The sequence below is a fragment of the Mycteria americana genome, chromosome 5 (assembly GCF_035582795.1).
Source record: "Mycteria americana isolate JAX WOST 10 ecotype Jacksonville Zoo and Gardens chromosome 5, USCA_MyAme_1.0, whole genome shotgun sequence".
NCBI classification, from domain to species: Eukaryota; Metazoa; Chordata; class Aves; order Ciconiiformes; family Ciconiidae; genus Mycteria; species Mycteria americana.
The window spans coordinates 47,695,627-47,710,954 of record NC_134369.1 but is presented as its reverse complement, the minus strand read 5'-3'; the positions used below and the strand labels follow the sequence as shown (position 1 = coordinate 47,710,954).

Below are 15,328 nucleotides of genomic sequence, written 5' to 3'. Positions count from 1 at the left end.
AATGTATCCCCATGGGTCTTCCGTCTTCCTGTGCCACAAGAAAAATCCCATTCTTAGTCCCTCTGGCTTTGGGTGATAAAGTTCCCCCTTGGAGACCAAATGGCTCTTGTTGATTTTGGCAGGAATTCAGGCTTGTTGAAGGGGCCGTTTTAATCCTCTTTAATCATGTGCAAGTACCTTCCTCCTTTGGCTACCTCTGACTGACTGCCCTGTAACTAGCCCCACATGCAGGAGACCACACAGGGCAAGTGAAGGGAGCTGTAAGGCAGACACTCAATGGAGGCAGCCTAAGAGAGCCTGGCTGTTGTGAAGTGAGAAGCTCAGGCAGCTGGCATGCTTTCTCTGGTGTGCTGTCTTCGCAGACAAGAGATCTTACCCCAGAGTGGAGCCAGGGAAACAGTCCTTTCTCCATGATCTTACTACTCTAACGGAGCCACCGAGCACTGTGACCTCTCATAGCCCTGTGCCTCCTCTGCCAGGGCTCCCAGGTCCATGCCTGTCCAGTGTGAAGGCATCGCTCCACGTCATTCCTGCCTGTAGACCACATCCCACACTCACATCCCTTCTGTCTCCTGGTCTTGCTGGCCTGTGTTGTGCTCACTCGAAGTCACTGGGCTGCAGTTCAGTGACCTGGTGTCTCGTGCACAGAGATAACATGTCCAGTGGATGTTTCCAGCTTTCTTCTTGGCACTGTGGTCTTTGGAGAGAACTTCTCCTTGCGCTCATGTGTCCCGTGGAGGCGTGCACCAGAGCAGACTTGACAGCACTGGGAATTTAATTCCAGCAACCAGAGACAGAAATGGCAGAAGCTAGTTCAGTGTAAACACTTACAAATGTACAGAAGTGCAGCCAGGCAAGAGCTAGACAAATGGAGAACTTGTTTGGATTGACTGTCTGCCCGAGACACTGATTGTTAGTAGAGTCTGGATACGTCCGGATGTCTCCGTTGACTGCAGCTTTCATGTTTGGTACGTGTTTGTGTGCGGAAAGACATCAGAGAAGAAGAAGAATCGGAAGCAGGCATCTGTCTGAGCAAACCTGCCATGACCAATCCCTGCTGTTTTTTGTGTTTTGCCCAGTATCAGAAAAGCCAAGGCACTTGAATGCTTTGTCTGCATCCTAAGGAGACTATGTTAAAAGCTGAGTTCAGAATTAAGGTAGAGATGGGGCTGACCTGGCCAGGACTCTCTGTAGCGGGTGTTACGTTAGTCTCAGAGGTTTCCTTAGGCTCTGCTCAGGCTTTTGGCTGTCTGGTTTGCTGCTGGGAGGATGTATACTGTTAGGCCCCTTCAGAGAAGTGGTCAGAGAAATGGGTATTCAAGCAGGCTATAGTAGAAGTCACTGGGAGTTTGCTGTTGCTCATGTAAGTGAGAGCTGAAGACGGGATCCCCAGGATATGTCAGAGACAGCCCTGGGAGAAAGGGGAGAGTCGAGACCTTGCTCCGTGAGCTGCTGGGCCAAAGGCTGTCACCCAACCTGTGAAAGAAAGAGATGAGCCAGAGGCAGGGCCCTGGAGAGCAGCAGGACACCTGCATGCTGTCATGCAGCTGCAGTCCTTCAGCTCTGGCTGGAGATGGCTGGATGAAATGTGCTGTGCTGCAAGGCAGGATAAATCAGATGGAGACATCCAATGACCTTCCTGGGTCTTTAGTACTCGGAGGAGGTGCTGGAGCACACACTGAAAGGCTAGAACAGAGAGGGAGGAGGATATGGGAGCTGGAAGGTAGAACTCAGAGAATACTGAGAGAGGGAAAAGGGAATCAGAGGCTGAGGAAGCAGATGTAGAGACACTTGGACATGGCTGGGAGGAAGCCCAAGGACCGGCAGGGTATTTGAGCAGTGCTGGTGAGGAAGCTGCACTGGAGCAATGTCCCGTCCCGTGGCAAGCTCAGGATGTGGGGCTAGCAGCAGGCACACTGCTGGGCAGAGCTACTCCTGCTTACCTGCCAGAACATATACTATTTCAGGGTATACAGTGGTCTGTGGAGAAGAACATGCTGGAACAAGGTCAAGAGATGGTCCATGGAAACTATGGAACAAGGTCAAGAGATGGTCCAAAGAAACTAAAACCAACAAGACCCAAGCTGCAGGTTGACACAGACCCCAGGGAGGGTGTGGATTTGGACACTGGTTTCCCTGAAGCCTTGGCCCTCCTCAGGCATGTGGGGATAAAGGAAACTGGTAGCGGAGAGTTTTTTCTGAAGGCAAGGCGAGGCGATCTGCCCAGAGGAGGTCACAGCCCTCTCCTTCCACCTCCTCCCTGTCCCTTGAGACCACACAGCTCTGCGACCAGCAGCGCTCCAGGAGAAGCCCATACCAGTGATGGACACCCTCTCCTCTGCTGCGCAGGAGCTACAAGTCTCACCTTCCTGCAGGGGCTTGGGGGACTTTTTGGCTAAAGCACTAGACCTGCGTCTTCCAGGTCCTGGTTTTTCACTGCCCGCTGTCCCTTACTTCGGGCTGCAGTCAGCCTGAGCGTGGGCTGGGCTGCGCGCCCACCGGTTGTGCTCACTGCAGATCTTCCTGGGCTGCTTTCTCTCCTCCTGCCTATGGGTTTTAACTGCATTAAGAAACAAGTCTTTGAAGGCTATTGTTTTGTTTTTATTCCCACTCCCCATGTTTTTTCAAGTTTTTTGTCCTAGAGAAAAGTCTGAATTTCACTGGAAAGTTGGATCTCGTAATGTCTGGTTTGGCATCCGCAGCACTCCCCAAACAGACCTCCCACCGTGAGAGGGGTGGCAGCTCACCCATGGAGCCGTCGTCATCAGAAACACGGAGCAGCTCTGCAAGCCGCACGCTCCCCTGCGCTGTGCCTGCAGGCATTGAAACAGCCACAGGAAGCCCCTTGGAAATCAGCCCCCTGGTCTGCTCTTGTTGTGATCACATCAGGGAGGATACAGGGAAAAAAACCCAGGAAATATGGGAAGGAGGCTGTGGAGGGGGCTGGTTCTGCCACTCCTATACCATGTGCCACAGGGAGTCTGTCCAAGACCGTAAAGAAGGGCTGGAGGTGGGGAAAGAAGCTGAAACTTCTGCAAGATTGTGGCAGTACCACAGAGAGCAATACCTGGGGAAGTGCAGCATTTTCAGCACTCCCTTGTTCTGCAGAGTGCTTGTTTTGCCCATCATTCACGTGCAGCATCGTGGTCTCGGCGCACAGCAGAACAGTGTTGCAAAAGTGGGGTTTTTTTAGGTACAGAGGTATCTTGTCCCAGCTGGAAGCCACTGTGGAAGCAGAATGAGGTTCCCTCTGTTGAAATGACCCCAAAAGCCAACAGTAATTACCAGAGTCTTTTTTTCCTTCAAGCATCTTTTTCACCTTGAAGATCTTTATTGACCATGAGTAGAGCAGAGGGCTTAGTTTCATACCGCACATCAGCACTGGTGCATGCCCTCCTCACCCCTGCTACCATAGCCTTTGTTGGGGCATTCGAGAAAGTCTTGCGGGAGCCTGCCTACCACAGACCTCACGGAGGAGAGGAGAGTGGTCATGACAGATCTGGGCTGAAGGATTCATGTCCTTTCTTTCTTGTCCATTCTGCCCGGGAGCTCAGCTTATCCCCACAGCCACAGCCCTGCCTACTTCTTGGTCTGGCATCTTCAATATGTTTTGTCCCTGAGGCTGCTGTGGGTCGGAGCTGCTCTGCTCTTCTGCCAGTGAGTTCAGCAGCTGAGGTTCTCTCTGCAGTGGAGGCAGATCTTCTCTGCTTCACACTAAACCAAGCTGAGGTTTGACTGAGTCCACCACCCACACCACTCCAGATGCCACAAGCCCATGCACTCTGGCTCCTTTCATCTCCCATATGCTGGAAAACCCAGGGCAAGCAGAGACACCACAGCTACCCTCACGACTGCACGCTCTGTGCCCACTGCGGGCACGGGGAGATGCCTGGGGTCCAGCTGGGGATGGGGTTCTTCTGTGGAGCCAGTCCAGGGTCTCCAGAAATGTCTGTGGGTCCTGAAAGAGGCAAAGGAGTTCAGCAAGGCAAAGTTTCTCAGAGAGATAATGCCTTTTGTATGATAAATGGAAAGAGTTGAAAGAAATGGGCTAGCTTTCAGGAGCTAAGCATTTCCTCACTTCTCATCTGACCGCAGGCTTGCCTCTTCCCCTTTTAACAGAGTGATATTGGCTGGCCTAAGGCAATGTATTATCTCACCCTACAAACCTTGCCTCGCTCAGGCCCTAGCGGCTACCACCACTAGAAGCGGTTTCTTTCCATTTCACCATCAGCCTGAGCTTCTTCATCCTGCCTTCAGACGGCGTTTAGGGAGCCAGGGCCCTTGGGTAAAGCCTTTTCTCCTGGGAAGTGATGGACAACTTCTGAAGTGTGCCTGGCTGCTTAAAGATCATCCTGCTAGGCTGCATAACGCCTCTGCCTGATTTCTGTGCATTCATTTCCCTTCTTACTCTGCTGTGCTCGAGCATTGTTCTATCTGGGGACAAAGGTGCTGGTGGGAATCCTGGGCTGTGGCTGCTTCGTGCTCACCTCTTCCTTTCCGGATCTGTGAGCTTATTGCATGCATGCACCTCTGTGAGAGCCCAGCCCCACCGGGGATGCCTGCTGGCTGCAGAGCAGCCCCGGGCGGTGGGATGAAGCAGAGCTGGAGGGAGCAACGAGGAGAGCCGAGGGGCAGTCCTGGTGTGCAGGTGCCTGGTGACCACATCGCTTTGGTGCAGCGCCCGCAGGGCTGAAGTGCCTGGGAGGTGAGGCTCCGAAATCACACCCTCAGCAAGCCTGAAATCCCTCTGCCTGACAGATGCAGCTCAGCTGCTCCATCCCCAGCTTCAGACTCCGGCAGCATCCCTTCCTGGAGAGAGTGTAGACAGACAGACAGACAGACACAGGAGGCTGGGACCCCTCTGGCTGTGGGTGCTGACAGATTTCTGCCCTCTCCAATCATCAGATCGGCTTTTCCCCAGGCATTGCCCTTTGCTGTGTTCCAGAGGAACAGCCTCCCACTCCTACCAGCTGCATGGGAGAGGGGTGGGTGCTGATCCCCTTTGCAGGAAACTCAGGTGTCCTAAGCTGGTTTTGCAGGGGTTTTGGGCCGTCTCTGCTGTAGTTCGGCAACATCAGAGCTCGTGGAAGGAAATGGTCCTCTGCTTGAGTAACCAAGTACAAAGCTGGGAGTTAATAGCTTACATCCTCTTGCAGCCACTCACTGTCTTCCCTTGCGGCCAGGTCCTGGCAGAAAGAGAGCAGTCTCCATCCAGTACTTCAGAAACTGTCTTGGTTCCCCTTGGTACAGAGAGATCTGCTCACATTACATTGCAGTTATTCTTTCCAGAGAATGCGAGTTTCTTTGCAAAATTAAGACATTCGCCCGCAGCCTCATGAGTGATTTGCTGCAGTAACGAGCTGCAGGTTTCTGCAGACTGGAGTCGTACGAGTGCTGAGGTGGCACGAGACCTGTACACTCACCCCCCATCACTGGTATTTTCTGCCTTGCCCTCTCCCCAGCAGCATCTGGCGGAGCGATGCTGCAGGATCTGTTTCTCCGCAAAGGCTTTTCAGAGAGGGAGCGGGGCTCTGACACATGTCATCGCTGTTTGATCTCTGGCATGCCTGGCTCCCCGTTGGAGGGCTCGCACATAACGATGCTGCTTCGTTTGAGTGTCTGTTATCACATCGTGCTGAGGCTGACAGATGCTTCCAAGCACAGTTAATGCCTGTCGGCAGCCCCGAGCCCACAGGCTGCGGTGTGGGAGGACCTGGAATCCCACCGGGGCACTGAGCCTGGAGCCTGTGAGCCAGAGGTTGTTTTCCCCTTCCCAGAAGGTTGGAAATGTACCCAGCGATTCCCAGTATCACCAGCAACCCCTTCGCCCCTAACATCCAGATATTTGTAAGCACCCCCTGCTTACAATTCATGACTGAACTGTTGAAGGAGATGAACAGATTTTTCATTTTAGTCATTCATCCAGCCACTGAGGATGTCTCTGCACCCAGAAAATATTGTAGCTTCATTTAATATACCTGGGGAAACCAGGCTTTCTATTCTCCTTCCTGGTGCAGGCTGGTGAACGGCTTGTTGTTGTCCCGTCCTTTATTTCCAAAGCGCCTTTATCCTAGGAGGCTCGCCCCTAACTTTTGCCTTTCAAGAAGTGTCCTAGAATGGCTTTAAACTGCACTATAGGGTCAAAGTGTCCAGGACAAAGAGTTATGGACACGCCTGTTCTCTGCCCCCAGCGCATTGTTTGTGTTCTTAGCCTTTGCAGGCTCTTTCCTACCATCTCCTGCCGCAAGGATGGTCTCAATTTGTCTCCAGTTCTCGAAAGCTGCAATGCATTAGGAATCTGCCAGATCCTCAGTACAGCTATTGCCATGGAGGGCTTTCCACATATGACACCAGGGTGTGAGCTACTGATGCCAGTCAGGAGGAATTTGAGTGGTGGGAATATGGCTGGACAGTCACTTAGCTGTTACACGCACTTGTTTCCAAGCATACAGTCCAGAAAATTAAAAAGAAACCCCACCCTGGGAAAATCCCATCCTTAGGCAAAGCACCCTTCTTCCTACCCCACCCCGTGCTTATTCACTTCCCAGCCCGTCACCTCTTGGATTCCCTTTCCCTTGCTCCAAAATACGGTGCCTAGATTTGACCTCCTTAGAATTTATGAGCCACATTTTACTTGCCTTTAAAAATTTGGAGAGATTTAATTGTGCGGGTTATAGGCTATTTTGAAACCCACAAAACTATTTTAAGCAGCAATTTGAAATTTTCTTTGATGAGAGTGATCAGAGCAGGAAATCACACGTAGTAAAAAAGGGGGAAAATATAATGAACAGGTCCTGGGCTGTTATTTCAGCATCTGGTCAAGGACGTCTGTCATTCCTTTCACTCTGATCCCTCTTGTCATGTGCCACCTGGCTATCCAAGCTGGCCTGGGAGGAGCCGGGGTGACACAGCGATAGATATGAAGCACAGGCAGCACCTCTGGGTCACCATTTTAGCACCTGCCAAGCAGCAGAAGACACTGCTTGGCAAATGTGGCTGCTCCCACCTTTCCCTCTGCCCTGGGAGTCATCAGAGGCTCATCCAAGGCAGAGCTAGGGACCCTTTCCCCTCACAAGCGGGGCAGAGAGAAGGTAGGATGCTGGTGGCTGGCTCTACTGCCGGCGTCCCACACTGTCTGCTTTCTTCCCAGCACACCCTGTGATTGACAATGGGCAGGTCGAGTGTCCCCAGGGATACAAGAGGCTGAACCGGAGCCACTGCCAAGGTAAGGATGCTGCTTTCATCTCCCTCTCTCCTTCCCACACCCACTCTCAGAGCTGTAATTATCTACACAAGTAAAATACAGTTATCTAACTCCCTGATACAGATCGATGAAGAACGGTACTTATAAAAATCCCTGTGCTTTCATCGAACATGAAAAAACCCAGGTAACACTGGACTACGTGACTCAGCTGATACACATAGTCACTGCGTAGTTGGGCCAGCACAAGAAAGCTGACCTAGCAAGTCCTACTGACACAGTAAGGACCTATGTGGCTGCTCTGCTACGTGAGACTGTAAAAACACTTCTCCCGTCGTCTGAAGCAACAGAAATTCTGTTGCCTGAAAATATTTGGGAAGGTTGTTGGCTCGTTCAGTTGTTCATTTTCAAGTGGGAGAGTGCCATAGAAGTGAGTCCTCCTGTTCCAAGCATGTCGCTTGCCCATGCTGCCAGGCTGCCCTGCCTGCCCCACGCTGCTAGGGTCTACCCATTTCTCACTCCCGCGGTCCCTCAGCTCTGTATGAGGAAGGCGCCATCTCTCCGCTTTTCTCTCCATGTTTATTTGGCATCTCTTGGCCCACAGGGCTAGTGTTTTTCCTTGCTCTAACTGAAGTGGAATTTTATGGTTCCCTTCTCGTGATTCATGATAAACTGAGAGGTGTCATCTTGAAGATGCAGCAGAGAGCCTGGGCCCCGGCCGTGCAAACCCAGGGCTGGCAATCCAATGACTCATCTCATTTAGCTGGGACTTTCCACCATGCTTACTTAATTAATGATTCAACCTCCCCACGTTGTCCTGGGGGAGAACTTTCAACAAAGCAACAGCTTCTATTCTCCTTCGTGCTCAGATCTCATCCCTTATGCAGCCACAGACAGTGCTGTGGGTATGAGGAGCTACCCCAGGACATCGAATAGGAGTCGGAGGAGCAGAGCAGCTGAGGGACCCATGTCAGCGAGCAGAGACCTGTGGCGTCTGCTCTGGATTTGTGTCCCCTCTGGAGCAGGGAGAGGCTCAGCGCTCTGAGGAGCAGAGGGAGATGACAGTGTGGAGTTGGCTAGGAAAATGTTTTTGCACATGAGCCGTGAACCAGAGATTTGTGCCTCTGCGTGCTCCTTTGTAGCCGGGCTGGAGAAGTACTGTTCTGCAGAGGGTCTGCTGCCTTGAGGTGCTTTTCCCATCTCTGCTGTTGCAGCGGGACATGTGTCAGGAAGCCCAGCACCTCACTTAGGGTCCAGAGTGAGCAATTTGGCTGATAGACTGTGAGAGAGGCTATACGGGGCCTTCTCTTGCCAGCCCACGTAGGAGGGGAGCCAAGGGGCTGGACAGCAGATGATGGTTCCTGAGGTCATTGGCTGTAGGAGAGGAGCTGAGCTGGGAAGAAGCTGAGCTCTGGCTTTGCAGGCTGTTGTCAAAGCACAAATGAGTGACTGGAGGGGTCCCTGGCAAGAGCCCACTTTCCTCTATTCTGTATGGACAGAAAGGGTTGTCTCTGGTGCCTTCCAGCAGAGGAACAAATGGCTTATCTCTGCAAGATCTCCCTTTCCTTTCCTCCCTGCATCCCATTGACCAGGAACAAGGCTGCAATGAGTCTGAGTTGAGAGTGCCTGGCAGACCCAGTCAGGAAACCTCCCAGTGCTGCTGGGACCAGCAAGGATGGCACTGGAAGGGATAATGTGGTTGCTAGACATGAGGCAAAGATTGTCTTGGAGGCTGCAGGCTGGGGTGCCTGGAGGCAGTGGTAGGGAGGTGTGCATGCACAGGGGTCACTGCACAGGACACACACCAGCACCTTGGTGCCCCTATATCCTTGGTGTCCGTATATCCTTGGTGTCTGTTGCTGACTCAGGTCCTTTCTGCTCTACCAAGTACCAGGGTAAACCAGCCTGCACCTTTCTACCACGGGCTGCCTGACCCAGCGTGGCTGTTTCTGAGGAGCATCAGCAAGCTTGCGTGGGGTGGGAAGAAGCAGCTGAGACAGCATACAGATCTTGGTTTGTGGTCCCTGAGGCCTCTTCTCGTGGGCTAGCCCCATCCCTAGCATGCCACAGGGGGTAGGAGTGCGTGGCCCCGAGCGTGCCTGCCTGCTTCTGTTCCCCGTGGGGATTTCCACTGCAGGTGGGTCTTCTGCTGCCAGTGGAATAGAGGGGGTTGGACTGAGGCTGGGACGTGGCCGTTTTAAATTAAGCTCATGAAGTCCTGCACTCGGTGCTTGTTTGTTTTGTACTCTCATTACTCTAATCCCTTCAATCCCTTTGCTTATGTGGAGGCCAAACACTTCATCCAGTTGGTGTGTCGGAATGACATGGCACTCTGACTGTGCCGGGGAGTGAAAAGGAATGAGCCCTGAAGCTTCTCCAGAAAGCCCAAGCCTCTTCTCTGAGTGGGGTTCCCAGCACATTTCGGGGTCTGGCCACTGGTTGTTCTCATGAGCTCTGTCCTGTGCTTGGTACGGAGCAGGAAACCATTACATTATGCAGCCAAACCCTACTTCCCCCTGGCCCGCTGCACATCCCTATAGCATTGGTACTTCCAATTGACTGAACGTCATGGCCTGCTCTTGATGGCCCCTGTGTGTCTCAACCATGTATGGGGCAGCCAGTGGGGTGAATGAGGGAGTTTAAGAGCCCAGGAGTGGGGAAGACCTCTCAGGTCATTAAGTCTGAACTCCAGCTGTTATAGCTGGCTGTGTGACACCCCAGCTTCCATCAAGCAGTGGTGCTTCAGCTCTGAGGAATAAGGTAGTGCTGGGAAAGCCATTCCTGAGCCTAGCTGCTCTCAGTCAGGCTCTTTCAGTATCTCCATTCTTACAAGTGTCCCAGCAGCCCACCTCTGCACCCCTTCCACCTTGAGACAGTCTCTAGAGCACCACTGGGTACTCTCAGGGCACCTGAGGTCTCACCAGGGCCTCGTACACTGGCATTCGGACTTCCCTGTGTCTTTGGAAAGTGTTTGGCATGATGCTGCCTAGCATCACGTTGGCATTTCTTGGTCTCGGCAGCTCACAGCTGACCTGTGAGCAGCGAGTGTGCCCAGGTCCCTCTCACTGCCTGCTCCCACCTCTTAGCTTGTAGTATATGTTCCTGTGATTTGTCCCAGGGTGGTGCTGAGGTTCATCCCACTCCTGCCGCTCCATGCTCCCATCCAGCTCTTCCTGCACTGCTTGTGCCTCCTGGTTTCATCAGCACGCTGACTTTTCTGGGCCAAGCTCTTTAGTGAAGATACAAAGCTACATCAATCCATGAGGAGGGCTCCCCCCTCACTCTCCACCGTGAAAGCTGCCCTCAGCTCCCCCTTATGCACCTTTTGCCAATCCCTGTCTTCTCTGGCTTAGCTCATACATTCCTACGTGGTGCTGTAGGAAAGGCTTTCCTGCAGGCCAAATGGGTGAACCTGACGGTGTTTCCCTGAGATAAGCCCAGCTGCCTTCCCAAAGACTGCGTCTGATGCATGCTGAGTCAGAGGCAGAGCTTGAGGCAGGGCTTGAGCTTGGTGACTTCCAGCTTGCTCAACCTGTTCCTAGAAGAAGACACTACAGCGGTGAGCCACAGCCTGGCCCACCATTCCTCCGCCTCCGGAGGGGATCAGTCATTGCCCTCCCTGCATGTTGGCAGTGAGTTTCTCAGCAAGGATCCTCCATGGATGACAGCTCCATACGAGCAGGACCAGGGATCAGGTGAAAGGACAGGATTCACCAGTCCAGGCTTGCAAACAATAACTATGATGGCCTTAAGAGTGACCCTGCTGGGATGGCTCACTGTAGGGGCCACAACTGTTTTCCACAAGGGCCACGAAGCAGAGCAGTCATTCACAAGCCATCCCTGCAGTGACCAAGCTCTGTGCCACAGGCGTGGGACTGCTGTCACCGCGGAGGTCCCCACCGCATGGCTTGGTGGAGAGGCTGCCTTGGACACCGGCCTGGCTGAGACCCCCTCGGTCCGCGGCACCTGAATGGGAGGCACTGGGTAGGGGGTTCAGTTCACCCTCAGCTTCTTCACATCTCACCAGGCTCTCTCCTGTTCACAGATATCAACGAGTGCTTGATGCAGGGCCTGTGCAAAGATGCCGAGTGTGTGAACACCCGCGGCAGCTTCCGCTGCACCTGCAAGCCTGGCACCATGCTGGACCCATCCCGTAGCCATTGCATCTGTAAGTGCTCCAGGGAACCCCTCAGTCTGGGAAGGGACCTCAGGAGGACCCCACGGCTGAGTGGAGGCTGCAGCGTACTTCGCGTCTCTTGCAAGTGCGGTTGAGTTACGCTGTCCTGCACTTGTGTGCAGGATGGGTCCCCATGCCTCAGGCCCTCTTCATGCATTGTTCTTCTCCATGGACATCTCATGGCCCCTGCGGAGCCTGGAGGGGACGTGCCTGCGGTGCGGCAGCAGAGGACACAGCCTCCTGGGTTGAGACAGCTCCCACAGGAGCTGGATTTGCTTGGGGCTGGCACTGCTGGGGGGATGGCCCGATGGCTGAAGGCCAGGGGATGTTCTGGGAAGAGGATGGGGCAGCCCTCAGGACAGGCTGGGAGGCACGGGCAGAGAAAGGCCCAAGGGGGAGAGATCGAGTGTCCCCTGATCTCTCTTTGGAGAGCGCAGAGCTTGACCTCTGGCACTGACCATGCCATTGTGTTTCAGCGGACAAAGCAGTGTCGATGGAGCAGGGGCTGTGTTACCGCTCCGCAGCCGGAGGCGTGTGCTCCTTCCCCCTCTCCCACCACATCACCCAGCAGATCTGCTGCTGCAGCCGCGTTGGCAAGGGCTGGGGGAAGAACTGCGAGGAGTGCCCCGTGCCCGGCTCAGGTGAGACGTACCTGCTTCGGCTTTGCCTGCTCTGTTTAGACTGGGGTTTGGGCTTGCCTGAACTTGCTGCCACGCAGACGGCTGCAGGACCCAGAGCTGAGCGGTGCAAATGCTGGCCTGTGAGATGGGTACAGCAGCCCAGGAAGCAGACCTGGATAATACTGGGAAGACAGAGAAATCCCTGATGGGAAACCACTCTGTACCAGAGGGAGAGCACAGCCATGTCTGTGCCTGGCTTTGCTCGACAGCCCTTTTGTCTATCGTACATCTTCTGCTGGGATGAAAGCCAGGTGAGGATGAGTTTGGCATATCTCAGCATGGGGTAGGGTGGAGGGGAAAGCACCGAAATCCTCAGGGCTGGGAAAAATCTTCAGGTGGTTTGTGCAGAGCATCTTGAGTGATGTGCAAAGCGCTCAGTGCCGAGGTACCAGGGGTTTGCTTTTATCTGCTCCCTTGCTCAGCTTGCACCTTCCTGTGGCATGATCCCTTCCTAGCAGTACTGACCCAGGGGAGGGGTTTAGTTTTTGGTGTGTGGGAGTACCAGCCAGTGCCTGTTAGAAACCCACCCTGCCTTGTGAGCAGATTCCTCCTGCTTGAAGCATCCACCCACTGCAGCCCAGATGTGTTTCTATAAGGATTTAACCCTTAGAAATCTCCAGAAAATGATAGGATGGGAGAAACTGGTACCTGCATTCACATACTTGCCTATCCATCTTCACTCCTTTCTCCCACTTGTCCCACCATCATGTCTGGGTTCGGTAAGCCAGGTGATCCCTGCACCAGCCTCTTCCTTCCAACCTCTGGCCTCTAAAGCTTTAATTTGATTTTCCCTTGCAGAAGCCTTCAAGGAGATTTGCCCAGCAGGACATGGCTACACCTACTCCAGCTCTGATATCCGCCTGTCGATGAGGAAGGCAGAGGCAGAAGAGCTGCCCCTCAGCTTGGAAGAGCAAGGGGAGAGCAGCAACTGGACGTTGGACTGGGCAGCAAGGAGACAGCAACTGCAGGACAGCCTGCGTGGGAGCGTCCTGGAGGCATTCCCCCACCCTGGCACCTTGGCAGGAGAGGGTAGTGTGGGGTCTACTGCTTAAAGCTGCTCCATCTGGGCCCCTAGCAAGGGTGGGCAAATTCCCAGGTCCTGCCATGCCCCCATGGATGGACTTCTAGCTGATGAGGGCTTTCTACATCTGTATGAATATGCAAGGTGTTCTTCAGCTCTACTAGTGTTCCTGGGGCATGAGACACCATGTCTTCAAGCCTTTGGAGAGGAGGTTGAGTGTTTCAGGCTCCTGTGACTGCATCTTTGCAGTTGGTGCTGGCTGGCCAGGCTGCCTCCTCAGGACCTCAGGCCTGCGTGGCAGCCCTGGCACTGCAGTCCGTGGGCTTTTGTCCAGCCCAGCTGGAGGGAAGTGTGACCAACTGCTTGTGCCAGCACCTGCTGGAGCGGAAGCTCCTGGGGTCTGTGCAGTGCCAGGAGAGGAGTCTGGGTGTGTTGGCTTTGGGAAAAGCTCTTGCGGAGGAGCGTGAGGGACTGAGCAGCTGTGTCTTAGGGGTGGGGTGAAGTTAGGGCAGCTAGGGTTTGAGGAGGATGCCTGCCTGCCTTGTTTCTACTCACCATGCACTGTTTCACTTTCCAGGTGAAGTTTCTCCTGCTGCGCAGGTGAGTAAGGTTTGTCTTGCTACATCTGGGTGCATCCACGGTAGCTTGATGGGTAGGAAGGGGGGTGTCATACAAATAGGTGACAGGGAGGTGTGAAATGTGGTCAGAGAGAGCACTAAAGAGAGCAGGTAGCTGCTGCCGGAGGGAAGAGCGTATGAACTGCAAACCCTATCGCCCTGTCTGAGTTGCTGTGGCTGAAGGCACTGGTGCCACATGCCCGCTCAGCCCTTGCTAAGAGGCCATTAGCTCAAACCAACAGGAACTGAGTTCCTGCTCTGCTGCGCTAGCTCATGGGCAGCCTTGACTCCAGCTGGTGTTTGCTGGGGCTGTGGTAGCAGCCCAGGCTGAGGCTGGAGCTGGCTGAGGTGTGGGTGCTCACTCCCCGCTGTCAGCCTGGCCTGGCTATAGGGCTGATGGGCAGCAGGGGAAGGGGAACTGCTGCAGTCGGCTTGGGGAGTGCTCCTCCCACGGAGCCCAGTGTTGTGTTCAAGCCCAGCTCACAGGCAGGTCTCCCCGTGCTGGTGTGGGTGCAGCAGAAACTCCACCGAGCGGTCAGGGCCGGGGGTCTCCCACGCTGGCTGCGTGAAATCACCGTGTCTGGTGGGAGCAGCCTGGGGACTGATTCTCTGCCAGGCTCTCCTGGGGCTGGGTTTCTTCATTATGAGTCTCACTTGAAAAATGTGTGTCTCTTGATCCCTGCTGTCAGTAGAAGTTGGGCCATATCTTGCCTGAGCATCTCTGTGCCCCCTTGCTATAGCAGCCCAGCCCTCAGAACATACTTGCAGCCCCTCTGAGGGAAGGGACAGCACCGCCATCATCACTGCTTCATAGACATGAAGTGACTTGCCCAAGGACGCGTGAGAAATCTCAAGACAGGGCAGAAATTTGAACCAAAGCTTCCAAATTTGACGCAGAGCTAGTCTGGGACTTATGTTGCTCAACCGCCTGTTTTCTTCAATCTTGGAGCAGAGACCCAGGTTGTGCTCCAACATCTCCTTTGGCAGCCATGGGCTTGCCAGGAGGGGATGCTGAGAAAGAGCGTCTAGCACCAAGCACCCTTCTAGTAGGTAGCGTTCTTGAGGCAGGTTGAAGCAGTGGCTGTCCTCAGCCCTCCAGAGCTGCCGGTGACAGTGGCTGTATTTACCATGCCTGGATGCCCTTCCCGGCCACTCTGCAGAGGTGCCTGCCTGGTAGCAGTGCCCTGGGTCTCACCCGCACGGCGTGCTGGCACGGCTTCTCTGTGGGCAGCCCCCCAGGCACAGCCAGGAGCTGTGTTTTGCTGAGGACGATGTGCTCAAGACAGAGTGGGCCTGCCAGCTGCATCCAGCCGTGGCAGCTTCTCCTCCCAGGATGGTGTCTTGGGGAGCAAGAGGAGCCAGGAGGTGGGTGGGAAAATGTCTCAGGGATGCTGCATCCCAGCTACATGCATGTGGATAGAGGCACTCCTATGTTTCTGTCCCTCAGGGCGCTGCTGATGCCACCGCAGAGCCTGCCACGCGCAGAGGTGAGCGCCCAGCTGGCAGGAGGGCAGGGTGGTCGTGGCGAAGAGGACGAGGCAGCGAGGAGGGAGGAGAGCGGGGAGGCTGGGAGCTGCCTCCTCCGCACGGCAGCCCCCGGCGCTGGGCAGGACGGGCTCCCGACTGGGCTGG

The 15,328-nt window shown here is 54.4% G+C and overlaps 1 protein-coding gene across 2 annotated transcripts in view; it reads left to right on the top strand.

Moving 5' to 3' along the window:
- The window catches only part of LTBP2 (latent transforming growth factor beta binding protein 2), a 75,907-nt gene that overhangs the window by 42,426 nt on the left and 18,153 nt on the right, over window positions 1-15,328 (top strand). For both annotated transcript variants that reach the window (XM_075503244.1, XM_075503242.1), the window contains exons 9-14: window positions 7,151-7,225; window positions 11,247-11,369; window positions 11,855-12,019; window positions 12,857-13,087; window positions 13,657-13,679; window positions 15,144-15,183. In XM_075503244.1, coding sequence (XP_075359359.1) covers window positions 7,151-7,225; window positions 11,247-11,369; window positions 11,855-12,019; window positions 12,857-13,087; window positions 13,657-13,679; window positions 15,144-15,183 — 657 coding nt within the window. The remainder of the gene's footprint in view (window positions 1-7,150; window positions 7,226-11,246; window positions 11,370-11,854; window positions 12,020-12,856; window positions 13,088-13,656; window positions 13,680-15,143; window positions 15,184-15,328) is intronic.